General features: G+C 43.9%; 1 protein-coding gene across 1 annotated transcript in view; it reads right to left on the bottom strand.

The window, feature by feature from the left end:
* Positions 1 to 8,483: 8,483 nt before the first annotated feature.
* The window catches only part of Efhd1 (EF-hand domain family member D1), a 47,040-nt gene continuing 37,295 nt past the window's right edge, over positions 8,484 to 18,228 (bottom strand). The window contains exon 4 of the mRNA XM_028789549.1: positions 8,484 to 9,632. Coding sequence (XP_028645382.1) covers positions 9,498 to 9,632 — 135 coding nt within the window. The 3' untranslated portion in view covers positions 8,484 to 9,497. The remainder of the gene's footprint in view (positions 9,633 to 18,228) is intronic.

The following is an 18,228-nucleotide window of genomic DNA, read 5'->3' as shown; positions in this document are numbered from 1 at the left end:
TGTTGAGCTACCTACAGGCTCCCAGCTTTCATGATTGTCACCCATGCTGGGGTGGGCTTTATTGATGTTGCTGTCTTTAAGTCATTTCTGGTCCTGTAAGTAACCTCCACCCATACTCCTGTTAGTAACACCAATAAAAGTCATTGGTTCACCAAGCTGCACTTTAGTAATATCTGTATTTTGTAGTGGGACTCCTATCTGAGGTGAATAGATAAGTATATGCTGTGTCTCCTCAGTAAAAGTCTGTCACACATTAGGTAGGCTGGTAGGCTGGCCAGTTTTATGTCAACTTGATAAAAGGTAAAGATATCTGGGAAGAAGGAATTACTTTTATTTTTTTATTACATTTATTTTCTTACTTTGCATGCTGAGGGAGGAAGTCCATGTCATGATGCACATAGCGGTGAGAGGATACGTTCTGGGAACTGGTTCCCTCCAGACAAGGAATCTTAATGGCTCCTTAAGATTGCCTCCATAATTTGATCCCCAATCCCTCATAAACAAAGCTTGATAGCACAAGTCTGTAATCCTAGCATTTGAGATGTGGAGGCAGGAGAATCACAAGTTAAAGATCATCCTTGGCTACCTGTCAAACTCAAGGCCAGTCTGAAATTTAAAAACAAACAAACAAACATACAAACACCCTCTTGTGGGGAAAATTTAAAAAGGCCACCACATTAGAGAAGAGGTCCTATGGTTCCAGTGGCCTGAGGGCCTTGGCGGCGGCAGGCCCCAAAACATGAGGAAGTCCTTGGTTCCAAAAGGGTATATTGTCATGGCGGATAATAGATGGATCTAGGCGTACCCCCAAAAACTCAGGGCAGTCCCGAGTTATATAGGGAGGGAGAAAGGGGGAGGATTGGGGGAGGATCTGGGGGAGGAATGTTTAATTTGCTCTGCCTTCTGGCCTTCATTAGTATGTAAATCCCTAGGGCCTGAGGCCTATAGCCTGGCCTATGTGACTCTATGGAGATCTATGTGACTGCTTTTCAGGATCTTGGATGATGGGAGGGACCAAATTCCGACCAAACTCCTGCCGGTTCTCAGGCAGAATTCCACGGAGAATCTCGGGGTTCTAGGTACCTGCTCAACCATGACCCAGGATACCCTTATGCAGTCCCACACCCTCTTACTTTGAAATAATAGTGGTGATTGTAGTTATTATAGTATGAAAGCAATATCTTACAATTATATATATATTTTTTTTAGTTTTGTGTTTTCAAAAATATAAAGGGGAAAACCTGAATATCTTCACCATGGTCCAAGGGACGATGGGGTCTCCTCCTCTCAGTTTCATGTGCACAGAATTTTGTATTTTTGGTACTACTCTGTTCTGTGGATACCAATGGATACCCCTAAAACCCACGTGGTCGCTGCTGTCAGAAGCATCCATTCTTGAGATACATGGTTTTATGTATCCCATCTAAAACAGACATGCCTAACATGTAACATCACCATGCCTATTGCTGTAACCCTGGTTTTCCTCCTAACAAACAGGATGTCTTTTGTTTTCAACGTCCATTTCTGTGGATGTTTGATCCACCTGTGGACAGACTGCCAGTTTGCTGTCAAAGGTTTTATCATTAGAAGGAACACTGACTCAGGAGAAGTCGGGGGTGGGCAGTAGGGCAGTGAATATGATCAAAATACATTGCATATATGTATGACCTTCTCAAAGAATAAATAAAAAATAATGTACTTTTTTTAAAGAAAGGAAGAATACTGTATATGCTCCCTTAAATATATTTCTTTTTCTACTATGACCTTTTTACCTACAGGAAATATTCCAAGGTCCAAAGTCATGAAGAAGGGTGGGAGCAGCCATGCATACTCTTAGCACCGGGAAGTCTGAGTTCCAGGACAGCCTTGGCTACACAGTGAGACCCTGTCTAAAAACAAACAAAAAACCCCTGGCTGTGCCTCTGCAGTGGGCATCTGCCACGTTCTAGGGACTTCTGCACTTGGAAGACTTTCCCATGTTTGGAGAAAGTAAGGTTGTTAATGGGAAGCAGGACCTGGAAACACCTGCTTTTCTTTACAGAAGATAGGAAAAAAAAATCCAAATGCTACCCCTCAACCCCAACTCGTGGGCACATGACTGAGCTTAGCTTAGGAGTCTGGAGCTAAAGTAAATGACCCGAAGAAGCACAACACCACAGAATTCTGAGCAGCCAGGGCAGTGGCACTCACTATCCCTGGCTGATTCCCAGGCTGTACTCTTGGCCTGTGTCCCAGTTGCTTGGCCCCATGCCCATTTTTTAGCTCGATACCCACCCCCTTCCTCTGCTAGTCTTTCTGGGAGCTCATCAATGTCTCCTCAGTTGATTCCTTTCCTATTTCAATCAGTCTGGCTTAGAGCCTGCTACTAATTACTAAGAACTCTGATTCTGTAATGGTTAGCTCTAAGATGGCTCCTGCCGTTTCTTCTCAATAAAGCCAACTTTTGTAATCAGTGGGCTACTGGGGAAATGACAGTGTGCCTTCTGAAGCTAAAGTCCGTAACAACTTACATTTTACTCTCTTGAAGCACTTGTGCTGGGTTGAAATTCACCCCAGTTGGTGTTCTTTCTAACAATAAAATCCTTGACCACAATCAGGTAGTCTGTCCACAGGTGGATCACACATCCACACAAATGAACATTAAAAACAAAAGACATCTTTTTTTTTGGGGGGGGGGGGAAGGGCCACAGGTGCAGCAAGTGCTTCTCTATGTTGGGAAGACACTGGAAAACCCCAGAGAAGTTTCCGTGGCAGCTCACTGCGGCCTCCTGCCAACAGCCAGAACCAACCTTTAAACCACAGGAGTGAGTCACATTACAAACAGCTTCTCCAGCCCAAATGTAGCCTTAGATGATGGCACTCCACCTGCCATTTTAACTGCAGCCACAGAAAAGACCCTGAGTCAGACTCACCCAATTAAACTGCTTCTGAATCCTTAGCCTTCTGAGATGCTTAGTGAGCTCATAAATGTTATTATTTTAAGCCATTAAGTCATCAGATAGTTTGTTAATGCAGAAATAAGTAACCAACACAGACAGAAATTTCAATGTTTTTTTTTTTTTTAAAGTCACTAAATTATCTGTCAAAAAGACAATAGCAATGCTGGATAGATGGTGAGGCGGCAGGTAAGAGGAGACGCTGCTCTCTTCAGAGGACCTGAGTTTAGTTGTCATCATTCATGCTGGGAGACTCAAACTGCCTGTATCTCTTCTCCAGCTCCAAAGGGATCTGACACCCTCTTCTGAGTTCTGTGGGTACCAGGACTCACAAATGCTCATACACAAACATACACGCATACACGTAATTTAAAAATAATAAAACTAGAGGCAGAGGCAGGCAGATCTCTGGGAGTTCGGCCCAGCCTGGTCTACATACTAGTTCCAGAAGAACCAAGATTACATAGACTCTGTTTCAAAATAATAAAAAGAATAATATGTAAAATAAAGATAAATCTTTAAAAAAAGACAATAGCTGACCAAGCATTCTGGTTACTAAGTGATAACCCCAGGAAGCAGGAAAGATGAGTTCCAGGCCAGCCTGGGCTATATAAGGAGACCCTATCTCAAACAGATGAGCAAAGGAGACAATAGCAATGTACCTTCTAAGTAATCCCCTGAGAAGGCTCTCAGTGACCTAAGAACCTCTCTCTCTCTCTCTCTCTCTCTCTCTCTCTCTCTCTCTCTCTGAGACAGGGGTCTCTGGTAGTTCAGGTTGGCCTTGAACTTTCTATGTAGCTAAAGATGACATTGAACTCTGTTAATTTCATAGGTGCTTGGACTACAGGCATGTGCTACTATATCTGGTTTATGCAATGATCCTGATCAAAAAACCTAGATCCAGATCCAGTAGAATTCTTGGCTGTCCTGGAACTCACTCTGTAGACCAGGCTGGCCTCGAACTCAGAAACCCACCTGCCTCTGCCTCCCAAGTGCTGGGATTAAAGGTGTGCGCCACTACTGCTGGCATTGTCCTATAGCTTTAGCCATATACTCTGCAATTATATTTATGTGTATGAATGTTTTCCCTGCATGTATTGTTGTGGTAAAGTTTATTTGGGAGTTTCTTTCCCATCTTAGGTCATTTAGTACCTAAATAAAAGATACAAAAACTTCATATTTATAATAAGCATTAAAGCACGAGAGCTGGGCAGATGTCAACACTCTTTGCTAGTTTGTCTGTTTCCTTGTCAATAACCCTGAGCCATGTTCTGCCTGGGCTACTCCTACTCCAATAGGCCATGAGCTCATAACCTACCTCCCCCACGAAGCTATCTTCCTCCTCCTTCCTCTCTCTCCTCATGGTCTCTGCCCCAGACTCCAGGCCCAGGAACTGAAGTCCCACTTACCTGTAATCCAAGAACTTATGAAATAAGAGTCAGGAGGAACCGAAGTTCGATGTCATCTTAAGCTCCATATGTAGTTTGAAATCAACCTGAACTACCAAAGACTGTGATTCTCTGAGAGAGAGGAAGAGGGAGAGGGGTAGGGGTAGGGGTAGGGGTAGGGGTAGGGGTAGGGGTAGGGGGGGAGGGAGAGGGAGAGGGAGAGGGAGAGGGGGGGGGAGGGGGGGGGGGAGGGGGAGGGAGAGGGAGAGGGAGAGGAGAGGGAGAGGGAGAGGGGAAGAGAGGAGGGAAGGATCCTTAGACCACTGAGAGTACATCTTTCTGAGGGTTTTCACATTTTCCAGAAACCCATGAATTTGTTCTCCTGAGAGAACTGTTACAAAGACATCATAGCTTTCTCCTCACTTTGGAAGTTCTAGCTGGCTGGATGATAGAACTAACCCACACACGATCTTGCTAAGCTGATGGTCTTCTATGAGTGGTCTCAACAGAGTGAACTGATGCCAGCACCATACTCTTTGCTTTGGGCATTTCATTATCATAATAGACGCTTGGATGTTCTCTGACATCAGCGATGAGCATCCTGCCTTATCTATCCATCTATTCAACAAACTTAGCATAGCTTCTTGATATTTGCATACATACTTGTATACACAATTTACATACAAAGCTGTGGGTTGGTTACTGGTTAGGCTGAGAGAGCCGGGAGACTTCCTGCCCTTGCAAAAGTTCATAGTCTTGTGCCTTCAAGCCAGACAACCTGAGTTCAATCCCAGGGACCCACATGGTGGGAAAAGAGAACTGAGTTTTGCACATTGTCTTCTGACCTCTGTACATGCAGCCCCTCTTCCCCCCTCACACACATACTAAACGTGTGGGGTTTTTTTTTTAATATTTATTTATTTATTTTATTGATGAGTACACTGTAGCTGTCTTCAGACACACCAGAAGAGGGCATCCAATCTCATTACGGATGGTTGTGAGCCACCATGTGGTTGCTGGGATTTGAACTCAGGACCTCTGGAAGAGCAGTCTGTGTTCTTAACCGCTGAGCCATCTCTCCAGCCCCAAGGGGTTTTTTTTTTCTGTTTTTTGTTTTTTGTTTTTAGAGATTTGTAGCCCTAACAGGAGGGCGGAGAGAGGAATCCTTCGGAATGTAGGAGCCTGGAGGTAAAAAGGGAACCCTCGGGTCTTCCTTGCCTTCCTAGGAGCATTGAGAATGCTTCTTGAAGCTACTCTGAGCTGAGTCAAGGAAAAGTAGATCACTCGTGAGAGGGGGAAGGGAGAGCAAGCCATCAGAGGAAACAGTTTGTGCAAGACCGGAGGTGTGGCACTTTCAGGAACCCCTGGCCATTTCAGTCCCAGGCCTTAGGGTTCCAAAGGGAAGGGTGGGGGTTAGTACACCGTCCAGATGAGCAGGGGCCAAACTTGAAGGAAGATGTTAGGAACAGATTTGCATTTCAGAGACTGTCCCAGCTAAACAGTGGGCAAAAGGATAGTAGAAAAACCAGTCAGGTCACTGCAGAGCCCCAGGGAAGAGCCAGAAAAGGGTTTGGCCTTGGCCCTGGAGATGGAGGCTGGGAACCAGAGGTTCGAAGGGAACAGCTTCAGCAGGACATGGAGTGTGGACGGAGAGGACACAAAGACATGGTACCTCTGCTCTTTTTAATCACCTAGCCCAGGACATGTCATCTTCTTACTTAAGAACTCTTGTGGGACATTTTGTATCACTTTAGAGTTTTAGCTCTTACTTTGGTTGCTTGTACAGAAAGACATTTTTTTTTCCTGTTTGGCTTTTGTTTTATCTTATTTTGGTTGTTTTGTTGTTGTTATTGTTGTTGGTTTGTTTCCAGGTTCCTCTCCCACCCCACCCCTAAAACAATGTCTCCTGTAGCCCAGGAGACCTCAAACTGGCTGTCTCTAAGGTTTCTATTGTTGCAATAAAATACCATGGTCAAAACCAACTTGACTACTAAGTGTTTGTTTCAGTTTACAGGGTCCAAACACTGCCATGAAGGGAAGTCACAGCAGGAACTGAAGAAGAAGGCATGGAGGTGTGCTATTTTCTTAAACATCTCAAGACCACCTGCCCAGGGGTGGGTGGCACCAAGACCTGGGCCCTCCCACATCAAACACAATTTAAGAAGAATGTTCCACAGGCTTGCCCAGGCCAATCTTATGGAAGTACTTGTCTCAACATTCTTTGTTCTCAGTTATGTCTAGAAAAGCTTTTGGGAGTTGGTTCTCTCCTTATACTACTGAGACACAGGGATCAAACTCAGCTTATCAGGTTTAGCAGCAAGCATCTTTTTTTTTTTTTTTTTAAATGTGGGGTGAGGCATGGACATACATTTGCTAAGGAATACATATGGAGTCCAGAAGACAACCTGAGGGAGTTGGTTCTCTCCGTCTACCTGTGAGGCCTGGGTATCAAACTTAAGTGGTCAGACTTGGTATCAAGCATCTGTACCTGCTGGGCCATCTTTTTTTTTTTTTTTTTCGAGACAGGGTTTCTCTGTATAGCCCTGGCTGTCCTGGAGCTCACTCTGTAGACCAGGCTGGCCTGGAACTCAGAAATCCGCCTGCCTCTGCCTCCCAAGTGCTGGGACTAAAGGTGTGCGCCACCACCGCCTGGCCTGCTGGGCCATCTTACTGGTCATTATTAATAGAGTGTTTTAAAGAGATTAGGTTTAGAGAGAAACTGAGCAGCAACAATAATCCAGGATCTTACATACATCTCCACCTCTGGCCCTGACTACAAATCATTTTTTTTTCATTAGTGTGAAATATTTGTCAGTAGGTCAAGGTCAGTATATTATTAAGCCGTGGATCAAAAGCAAAAGAAACAAATGTAGACTTTACCAGCAGCTGAAAGAATCCTCATTGAACAAAATACAAAAACAACAAAACCAAAAAAAAAAAAAAACAAAAAAAAACAGAAACAAAACTAAATGCCGGGCTGTGGTGCATGCCTTTAATCCCAACACTTGGGAGGCAGAGGCAGGCGGATTTCTGAGTTCGAGGCCAGCCTGGTCTACAGAGTGAGTTCCAGGACAGCCAGAGCTACACAGAGAAACCCTGTCTCAAAAAAAAAAAAAAAAACAAACTAAAACAAACAAACAAACAAAAAGAATCCTCATTTGAGGGAAGAGAACAGGTGATAGCCTTAGGGTGATTGTCAGTGGAACCCACCTTCACAGCCTACTTTGTTTTTGTTGGATCTTTCTTTTCTCCCTCCCTCCCTCCATCCCTCCCTCCTTTTTCTCTTTCTTTCTTTCTTTCTTTCTTCCTTTCTTTCATTTGTTTGTGTCCTTTGATCCTGGTCAATGTACATCTTTTTTTTTTTCAGTTTTTATTCTTTACATACTTTATATCCTGAACACAATCTCCCCTGCCTCCACTTCTCTTAACTCCTCTAGTTCCACTCCTCCTCCTCCTCTTGCCCCCTTCCCCCCAAAAAGAGTAAGCTTCCCAGGGACATCACCCGAATACATCATAACAAATTACAGTAAGACTAGGCACAAACCGTCAAATCAAGGCTGGGCAAGGTGACCTACTAGGAGAAAAAGGGTTCCATGTACAAGCAAAAGAGTCAGAGATAGTTCCAGCTAGCACTGTTAGGGGGTCCCACGAGAACATCGAGCTAGGCCACCATAACATATATGCAGAGGACCTAGCTCAGACCCATACAGGGTCTGTGACTGTACCTTCAGCCTCCGTGAGCCCCTATGAGCCCTGCTTAGTTGATTTTGTGGGTTGTTTCTCATGCTCTGTCTCCCTGAATCCTTCCTCTCCCTCTTCTTTGGGGTTCCCACAGCTTCTCTTAAACTAAGTCCTCAAATTCACCCTATAGCCAAGGACAACCATAAATTTGAATTCTGCATCTATGTCCTAAAATACTAAGAACACAGGAATCCACTCCCCATAATTGGTTGTGCAGTGCTTGAACTCAAGCATGCTAGGCAAGTAGTCTACCCACTGAGCTACCTCTCCAGCCCTACACATTCTGTTCCTATGTCTACCCATACTTCAGGAATTCAGTGTCAACAGAAGCCCAAGGATGAACTGGCCCCATAGAAAATGCATTCTTCCATCCCCTAAGTCAAAGAAGACCAAAGGCACACTGGTATGAAGGCAAAGATCATTTGCACATTTTATTTAAAAGTAAACAGCTGTAAGATAGAAGGACAGATGGTTTCTTTATTGTGAAGACAGTAGTTACAAAAGAGAAGTAATAAATATGACATTAAGAATTTTTGGTTTTGATTTTGTTAAAAAATACAACCCCTGGTATTTGTAAGACGTCCCAAGAAACTCACAAGATACAAAAAATCTGTCCCATGGGCGAGGATACATTTCTTTCAGTTCTTTGGAGCTGATGTCAGACATGGGAAGATGGTCATGACTTCAAAAGACCTTGGATGTCACTTGAGAATTTCACAGGACCACTCTGATTTGCATAGGGTCAGATGACAGCTATCCTTCTACTCACTAATATTACTTCTGACAATTCTTTCATTCTTAACAGTAAAGGACTTAGGAGTGGGAAAATGGCTAGATTGGGAAATGAAGAACGAGGGGGAACAAGAGGGCAGACATTGTTAAGAATCAGGAGAGGGACAAAGGCAGCGTCAAGCTAGCCCCTGGTTGGTGAGGGGATATAGGTATTGATCCACAAGTCCTCTTTCAAATCCCGTCATCACACTAGGGTGGAAGATGGTGAAAAGGAAGTCAGTGGAATCTGATTAATGACAAGAAGACAGACGCTAGCCAGGAAACAATGCAAGGACCACAAGGAAAAACTACCCGGACGACGGGCAATGTGTCTTCTGAGAACCATATATGAACAGGACTTGTTGACACAGGACTACATGGGGGCAAATAAGGTTTCCAAGAAGAAATGAATCTCAGCTATGGACAACGGCAGAGGCGTGAAGGCTGGGAGAGCCAGCTGGCAAATCGTTTGGAAGGGGCCAGGGCCCTGGGAAGGATGTAAGCAGTCACTGGTTATCCAGAAGCACTAAGAAACAGGCCTGGGCCTTGAGGGGGAGGTCATTTGCGCAGAGGGCTGCAGGGATAAAAATGTGAAAATCCTGGTCGTCACCTCCAGGGTGTCAGTAAGGCACAGCTGCGGTCAAGGGTCAGGTCAGCAGGACTACGCGCTGAAAGCTGCCTTGAGCTCCCGGAAGGCTGCCTGGCGGAGCCTCCTGGCCTCCTCCTCCCGTTTCCGCTCATCTTGCTCAGCTTTTAACTCAGCTTCAAACTTACTGGAGCATGACAAGGCCTGGGCCTGCAGAGAAATGGCAAACAGATGACATGGTGAGGGCAGATAAGGATATGGGGATGCTGGCACCCAAAACCCCTTGCAATGGCTATGTAAACCTTGGACAAAGGGTGCTGGCACTGCTGAAGACAGGGGCTCTAGTGACACCTCTTCCTTTGGTCCATAATCTGCTGTTGAGCACTGATACCGTTGCTTTACCTGTTGCTGGCTTCTACCTGCTTCTATTTGGGGGGGTTGTTCTCTCTAGATTCTTTTTTCAGGGTGCTAGTGTGCGTTCACTAGTTCCTGGTGGTAGGCAAGCTCTACCGAGAAGCTACTTCCCCAAACTTTCACAATGGTATCACTACACACTGGTGGACCAGTCCTTGAACCAGACAGAGCGGTACTCTCAGACCTCATCAGAGAAGGTTCTTTTGTGTATCAGAGAGGGCAGCTGACACAGAAACTCATGGCTGGTCAAGATGCAGAGGATACTATGGAGTACTCAGACACACACGGGACATCTACATCACACACCCTCCCCAAGACTCAGGGACAATCATGGAAGCTACAAGAGCTAGAGGTCAGAGTGGCACCAGCTATATTCATGAACGCATAACAGCAGGTGCGGTTGCTTGCCCAAGACCTGCATGCTTTCAAGCCAGTCAGCATTCTAGCATGGGATAGGTAGGAAACGGCTCTGAACCTCGACCCTGGGGGACCTATGGGAAGTTGAAGGCTTCTGGAGATAGTTTTAAGTGTGACTCCTGGTAGGCCAACCATGTTGCAGTCCCACATCTAGAAATATATGGGTAACACAAAGCAGAGTTAATAGGTTATTTTTTTAAAGGGATACAAGTTGTGGGGTAGAGGGGAAGAGTTTGATTTGGGAAGAGTTGGGGGGGGGCAAATAGGATCAAAATTCATTGTGTAAAATTCTTAAAGAATTAATAAACAATATTTTTTAAAAAAAACATTGCTATATTCTAAGTAGAAGAACAAAAGTAAACACCCTGGGACTCTTTGGCTGGGATTGTATCTAACATGGGGTGCTAAGGGAAATCTTTCTTTCTTTTTTTTTTTTGAGACAGGGTTTCTCTGTGCAGCCCTGGCTGTCCTGGAACTCACTCTGTAGACCAGGCTGGCTTCGAACTCAGAAATCCACCTGCCACTGCCTCCCAAGTGCTGGGATTAAAGGCGTGCGCCACCACTGCCCGGCATGAACCAACTCCAATGCATCAGTTTTTGTTTTCCCCAATGTTGATGTTGTATTTCCATCAACATTTTGGTTCTTGGCTAAAATACAATTCCGTACCTGGGGACTTACCTGGAATGCATGAGGTCCTGGGTTCAACCCTCAGTAACCACAAAAATAAAATGGAAACTTCTCTCTCAGTGAGTCATTCTAAATTTACTACTAAATATTACATACTGGCCTGTTTTGGCACCATATATTATAAAAACACTACATGTTAGCTAAAGTATAGTAGCTCCCACTTGCAATCCCTAAGACTCAGATGGCAGAGTGTTGAGTTCAAGGCCAATCTGGATAGAGTTCTAGGCTACCCAGAGCCAGCATGTGAGATCCAGTCTCTAAAACCAATTAAATAAAAACAAATATTACATGTTTATGTTCACATTGTGAGTGGGATCTCATAATATCTCTTTTTTTTTAACTTAATGATTTACCTTCAATAATACCATATCAGGGGCTGGAAGATATAGGTCAGTTGGCAGAGTGTTTTCCTAGCGTATATGAAACCACATGTCTTAGTCCCCAGTACTGCATCAAGCTGGAGGTGGTAGCAGCTGTAATTATACCTCTAATCCCAGAACTCAGAAGGTAGATACAGAGAATCAGAAGTATGTTGTGAATTGCCCTGGTGTTGTTTGTATTTGATGTTAATTCTGCTCCCTCAAGAGGGGCTGCCCCAACTTGGAGTGGATCACATACTCAGGTGATTTCATGTGAACCTTCTCATTTTAAGTACTCAAATACAGGCTGTGATTGGGCAGTGGAAGGGAAAGATGGGGCTGGAGGTTTTAGAGAGGAAGAGAGAGGAAGGAGACAGAGGAATAGGAGGTGGAAAGAAGATGGAACAAAACCGTGTGGGCTGGAGAGGCCACAAGTAACAAGAGCTCTCACATAGCTGGAGAATAGAGTAGTGTAATGGTAGGTCTGCCCGATCTAGGAGTGCAGCTGACAAATATGACAACCGACTCATGTGTTCTTTGCACGGGCTTATTGGAGTTGGAGATTGACTGCGACAGAAGTGTGTGACCACCCTTGGCTGCATAGTCAGTTTGAAGAGAGCCTGGGACACACAAGACATGTCTCAATAATAATAATAATAATAATAATAATAATAATAATAATAATAATACTTTATCAGATAAAACTATTTCAAAATCCTCCTTCCTAGAACTGACTTTTTTGTTCATGGTTTTCATATCTGGTATTATCTCTCGATGGCACACTGAATGGGAAGGTGATTTTAATGACGACTATATGATACAGCTCTGGATGGCAGCTGTTCTGATTTACACCCCCACCGTCCTGGACCAGAAACACTCATACACACCTTTGGCCAAAGCTTACCACGATTAGCCTCACTGTCTTGCCAATCTGTAGACAAAACCATATTGTCGCCTTTACCCACTTGGACCTTTGTCACTTTCACGTCCAGCTGCTTTTCTCTTCCAATCTGCAGCTCTCTATGTAAAATCAATCCCCTGCTGCTAATCTGCCTCTTGTCTCTTCCTAACTGTGCACCTCCAAAACACTTGAAACCTTGATGTAATTTAATTTATAGACCGTCAGCTCTTGCCTTTTATATGACACCGAAGAAAGCCTCCAGTGCTCTAAATCCATTTTTCTGTATTTCCTTCTAATACTTTTATTGGATCTTCTGTATTTTCCTCATGCAGTCCAAGCTAGCCTCAGACTCACTCTATATCCCGAATTGGCCTGTAACTTTTGACCCTCTTGCCTCTACCTCACAAACACTGGTTTGACAGGTATGCGATATACCTGACTTTATTTGGCTTTTACACACACATACACATGTACACAGGCACACAGACATATACCCCTTTTAGAATTTTTAATCTCATTTTATGTGTATGAGTGATTTGCCTGCATGTATGTTATGTGTACCACATGTGTATCTGCCTGGTCTCTGTGGAAGTCAGAAGAGGTCACTGGATCCCCCAGAACTGGAGGTACAGATGTTTGTGAGCCACCTTGTGAGTGCTGGGACATGAACCCAGGTCCTCTGCAAAAGCAGCCAGTTCTCTTAACCACCAAGCCTTCTCTTTAATCCCTCATCTATTTTAATAAAGGGTATAAAGGAAATATTTTAAATTCTTCTACTTAAAATAGCTAGCCAACTGTTTTTTACATTTACCTGTAATGTTTGTATCTACTTACCTATCACCTGTCTGTCTGTCCGTCTATCTATCTATCCATCTATCTATCTATCTATCTATCTATCTATCTATCCATCCATCCATCCATCCATCCATCCATCCATCCATCCTGGCAGTCTATTTTGGAACTGAACCTTTTAGAAAAGACTTCCCACCGACTGGGCATCTCCCCTTGTCTGTCTGTCTGTCTGTCTGTCTGTCTCAGACCTCTCTTCAACTTTTTGAGACAAGGTTGGGCTGGCAACCTGTGATCCTGCTGCCTCAGCTTCCCAGGTGGCTAAGCTTAAAAGCCTGTTCCACTGGGCCCAGCTGTCCTCAGAATCTTCTGTTGACAGTTCTCTATTGTTCCTATATTTCCTGTCACTCAGCTCCTTCATGGAAGACATCCATTCCTCTCTTGTTTGACTTGCTATTTCCATGGCTGCTGTGCTTGGCCTCAAACCCCCACACAGAATTTAATATCACTTGATGCTCTGTTTAAGCACTGTTTTGGGGGTACGAGGTAAAATCCAGTGGCCACTTGTGTGCTTAGTATCCAAGAGGCCATGAATTCAAACCTGAGAATCAGAAAATGAGTATAAATTTCTTTTTAATTAAATAAATAATTTTTTTTTTAATAAAAATTTGTCCGAGCCAGGTGGTGGTGGCACACGCCTGTAATCCCAGCACTTCTGAGTTTGAGGCCAACCTGCTCTACAGAGTGAGTTCCAGGACAGCCAGGGCTGCACAGAGAAACCCTGTCTCCAAAAAAAAAAAAACCAAAAAAAAAAAAAAATTTGTCCGGAAACAAAGTCAGGAAGATTACAGACTTGAGGCCAACCTGGGCTGCATATGAGACTCTATTTCAAGTTTTAAAAATTCATTAATTAAATTTCTTTTAAATTTCTAATTAAATTTATTTTAAAATGGTGAGTATGCATATATCTGGGTGCCTGTGGAGCTGGAACAACAGGTGGTTGTGAGTCATGTGATGTGGATGCTGGGAACTGAACTCAGGACCTCCAAAAGAGCAACACCTGCTCTTAACTGAGACACCTCTTTAGCCCCCAATTTTCTCACTATTCAATTTGTTATTGTGAGTTACACTTACACCTAGAGCGAATCTCCTTGAATATTATAGTTATAATCTATCTCTTGTCACCCTAAGATCTCTGAAGAACTGCATTATAGGTATGTACCATCCCCCCTGGTCCTGATTTAAGATTCTCATGGCTACATCTCTCTTTTTAAAATTTATTTAAACATTTTTCTCATTCAGTGTGTTTTGACCTCCCTCTTCCCCCTCCCAGGTACAATACTTGATATAAACATTTTCTTTTTCCTTAGCTGGCTGCAGTGGTGAATAGCTTTTATTCATTCCAGCACTCAGGAGGCAGAGGCAGGCAGACCTCTGTAAGTCTGCGGGCAGCCTGCACCACACAGAGAGTTCCAGGCCAGCCAGGGCTACATAAGACTGTCTCAAAATAAAAAGAAGAAAGATTTTTCATGGCCTGTCATTCTTATCTGATTTTGTTCTGAAAATCAGTGGCTTCGGAAAATGACCATGACATGACCCATTTTGTACCTGATCACCTTCTTTTGTTTTTGTATTATGTTATTTATAATCTTTATTTATTATTGTCTATGTTTTCATAACACTGAATATCAAGCTGGGGGTGCAGCCAGTAACAGAAGTGTATATTTTACAGGAATAAAGCCCTGGATTTGATCCTCAGCACTTAAAGAAAATAGAAGACCTCACCATGTGTGCTTGTGTACAAATTTAATTGTAGAAGGCTGGAGACAAAGGCAGGAAGATTACAAATTTGAGGCCAACCTGGGCTACATATGAGACTCCATTTCAAAAACTACTGAAATAAAATTAAAACATAATACATCTCTAAATTCCTCAACACTTAGCTGTATTAAAATATATGGGGGGGATGTACATAGGTTTGTGTAAACATAAGTCACTTCATGTATGTATACATGAGCATGCACATGTGTACACACACATGCAGAGGTCAGAAGAGCCTTGACTGTAGTTCCTCCGGTGCTCACCTCATTTCAGCCTGGAGCTTGCTAGGTAAGTAGGCTGGCTAGGGAACCCCAAGGATCCAGATATACCACTATGTCTGCCTTCTTCTTTTTCAGGTAGGTTCAGAGGCTTAAACTTGGGGTCCTCATGCTTGCAAGGTAAGTACTTTGCCAAGTACACTATCTCTCCGACCTTACACACTACTTTATATTGCAGGGTCTAGAAGCAACCCCTTTGTGTACACAAAGGCCAGCTATACCTTTACTTCCCACTTTTCCCTGCACTTTTGCCTGGTACACCATCTATCTGCCACCCTCACCCCCCACCAAAGTCCATCCTCACTGCCATGATTTAGAATCCCATGCTTCTAAGGTGAGGATACACTTAAAAAACAATCTCTTCAGTATGGAGAGGAAGCTTAGTGATTAAGACCACTTATAGACAATCAAGGTTCCCAGCACCTACATGACAGTCTCAAACCACCTGAACCTCCAGTTCAAAGGACTCCGGATACTTTCTGGCCTAGGTAGGCATGCGATGCATATACATGTATTCAGGCAAAAATTTCTTACACATAAAAACAATAAAAAACACCTTATAAAGATAGTGGCTAGAACCACTGGGACTTGGGATTTCCAGCCAGAGCTGAGTCTTCGCTGGATTTCTTTCTCATCTCTCTCCCCACCCACAGTGGTCACCGATCCCTTCCATCTCTGCCTCCTTCAACTGGAAGAAAACAGGTATAGTCTTTCCACTACCTCAAGGAATGCTGGACCTACAAGCAACAGGCTTATAGCTGCTCAAAAACCAACTTCTTCACTCCTAAAATGTCTATGAGCCGTTTATAAAACTAGGCATTACAAAATTTTAAATTGAACAAATCTGTAATCAATCACACCAAGAGGAAAAGGGTCAAGTACTGGAGGGCCATCTTATTACATGTCACTATTATCTGCTGGGGCTGTGTCTCCAGAGTGGAAATGCCGGGTGATGATTTTATGACTGTGAACAGCTTCCCGGCTCCGCCTGCATCCATGTTCCACCGAGAACTCGAACTCAATTTCAGTGTGAATATTTACACCATGGAAAACAGCCAATACCATATAGTTGGCCTTCACTGTCTCTGTCTACACAATCTGGTCATAATGGGCTGGGAAAATGTTAAAAATGCAGGTGAAACTTTAAATTGTCTGTGGCCTTTGCGTCATGAAATGTCCTGAGATGGTGAGAGAGGATGACCTCTTGGAACTCGAAATTATCAACAAGAAATTGCTTAGTACATCGAGCAATGAAGTTGAAGTTTTTTCCTCCTCTCCTCCCTCTCTCTGTGTCTCTCTGCCTTTGTGTGCCTCTGTGTCTCTCTCTGTTGTTTGGTGCATGCTTGTGTGTGTAAGTGTGTGCATGTCTCTCTCTGTGTGTAGATGTCAGAGGACAACCTGAAGTGTTGGTCTTCACCCTCACCTTGTTTGAGACAAGGTTGCTTTCTTACTCAGATCCCTGTGTCCAGGCTAGCTTCTGGGGACTGCTTCTGTCCACCTCCCTTCTTGCCACAAGGGAACTGAAATTCTAGATGTGTTCACGTGTCCTGCTCCACAAGGGTTCTAGCAATCTGAACTCTGGCCCTCCTGCAGCAAACACTTAACCACTGGGTTATCGCTTAAGCTACTCTCCTTCCCAGTTTCAAAGCCCACCAGTCCCTGAGCTCAAAAGCCCACCAATTCCTGACCTCAAAAGATTCACCAATCCCTGATGGCTTGCCCAGGCTCAGGACTTGAAATCTCACCAATCGTCACTCTGGAAATTTCCATCCTGAAAAAGTCCTCCTCCAAGAAACCCTATATAAGCCCGTCTCTTGCTCAGTTCCCTGTTCTTGCCTGAAACACCCTCTTTGTCTCCTAATCAATCTCTTGTGGGAGGTTTCTTGTACGGTGTGACTTAGTGGTATTCCTTGGCTTTCTCCTCAGAACTGTGACACTCAGCCCCTTTGAGATACCGTCACTATGTAGCTCTGACAGTCCTGGTACTTGCTTTGCAGCCCAGGCAAGTCTCAATAGTGCTGCAAATTTCCTGCCTCAGTTTCTTAAGGACTGGGATTACAGGCATGGACCATCACATCCAGCCTGAGAAGCTATTCTTTCACCGTTTTCTTTATGAATTACCTCAAACTATAAACTAACATTCATACTGGACCTAATTTTTTAATATTCTATTTTAATGTGTTTAGGTATTTTTGCCTTCATGTAAGTCTGTGCTCCACATGCATGCGTGGTACCCACAAAGGCCAGAAGAGGACTTTGGTAGCCCTGGAACTGGAATTACAGACAATTGTAAACGGCCATGTGGGTTCTGGCAATCAAACCCAGGTCCTTTGGAAGAGCAACCAGTGTTCTTAACCACTGAGCCATCTCTCCAGTCTTAGAAACTAGGGGTTTTTTGTTTGTTTGTTTGTTTGTCCATGGCAACCATAGTCTGGTAACAGATGCAAGAATCCAGGGGGAAACAAAAGCACCTTCTCTGTGGTTCAATCTCTGTGGATCAATAGCTACGTGGAGTATGACAAAGGATATCAAGTATGTTATTTATGGAATTTAAAACAAATTTGGTGTTTATAACGCAGGGCCTCCTGTAGTCCAGGACTCTGCTAAACTCTGTACGTAATGGATCTGGGCCTTGAACTCTTAAACTTCCTATCTCTGCCTCCTGAATGTAAGGATTACAAGATGATAGTTTGTTGCTAAATGTTGACCAAGGAAACAATATCTAAGCTTTAACATCCTTATCTTCAATGTGGGAGAATTGTTGGGTCTGTTGGCAAATGCCTGTTTTTCCTAGCAACTTGGCGGTGATAGCAGGAAGATTAAAAGTTCAAGGTCAGCCCACGCTATGGGCGACTTCTTAAGTCTAACATGCATTGCATGCCCTGCGTGCTCACGTGCACGAAAACAAATCCAAATGGGACATAACACCTACCTCCAGGGAGTTGGTGTATAAACCTGAAGCATTCAAAGATGTCTGACCTGGCACCAACTCTCCCCTTCCCCACCATTCCTAGCTAGGACAGCAGGAGAAAGATTTGCCATCTCTTCACCCAGGAATCTTTCGTCTCCTGCACCACAAAAGTCCATCTGGCCTCTGGGTTCTATAGCCCACCCCTGATGATCTCATCTCCGGGTTCTA

Source organism: Grammomys surdaster, unplaced genomic scaffold (assembly GCF_004785775.1).
Source record: "Grammomys surdaster isolate TR1022 unplaced genomic scaffold, NIH_TR_1.0 125846, whole genome shotgun sequence".
Taxonomy (NCBI): Eukaryota; Metazoa; Chordata; class Mammalia; order Rodentia; family Muridae; genus Grammomys; species Grammomys surdaster.
Note: the sequence above shows the minus strand (reverse complement) of the source record. Positions and strands in the feature narration are given on the sequence as shown.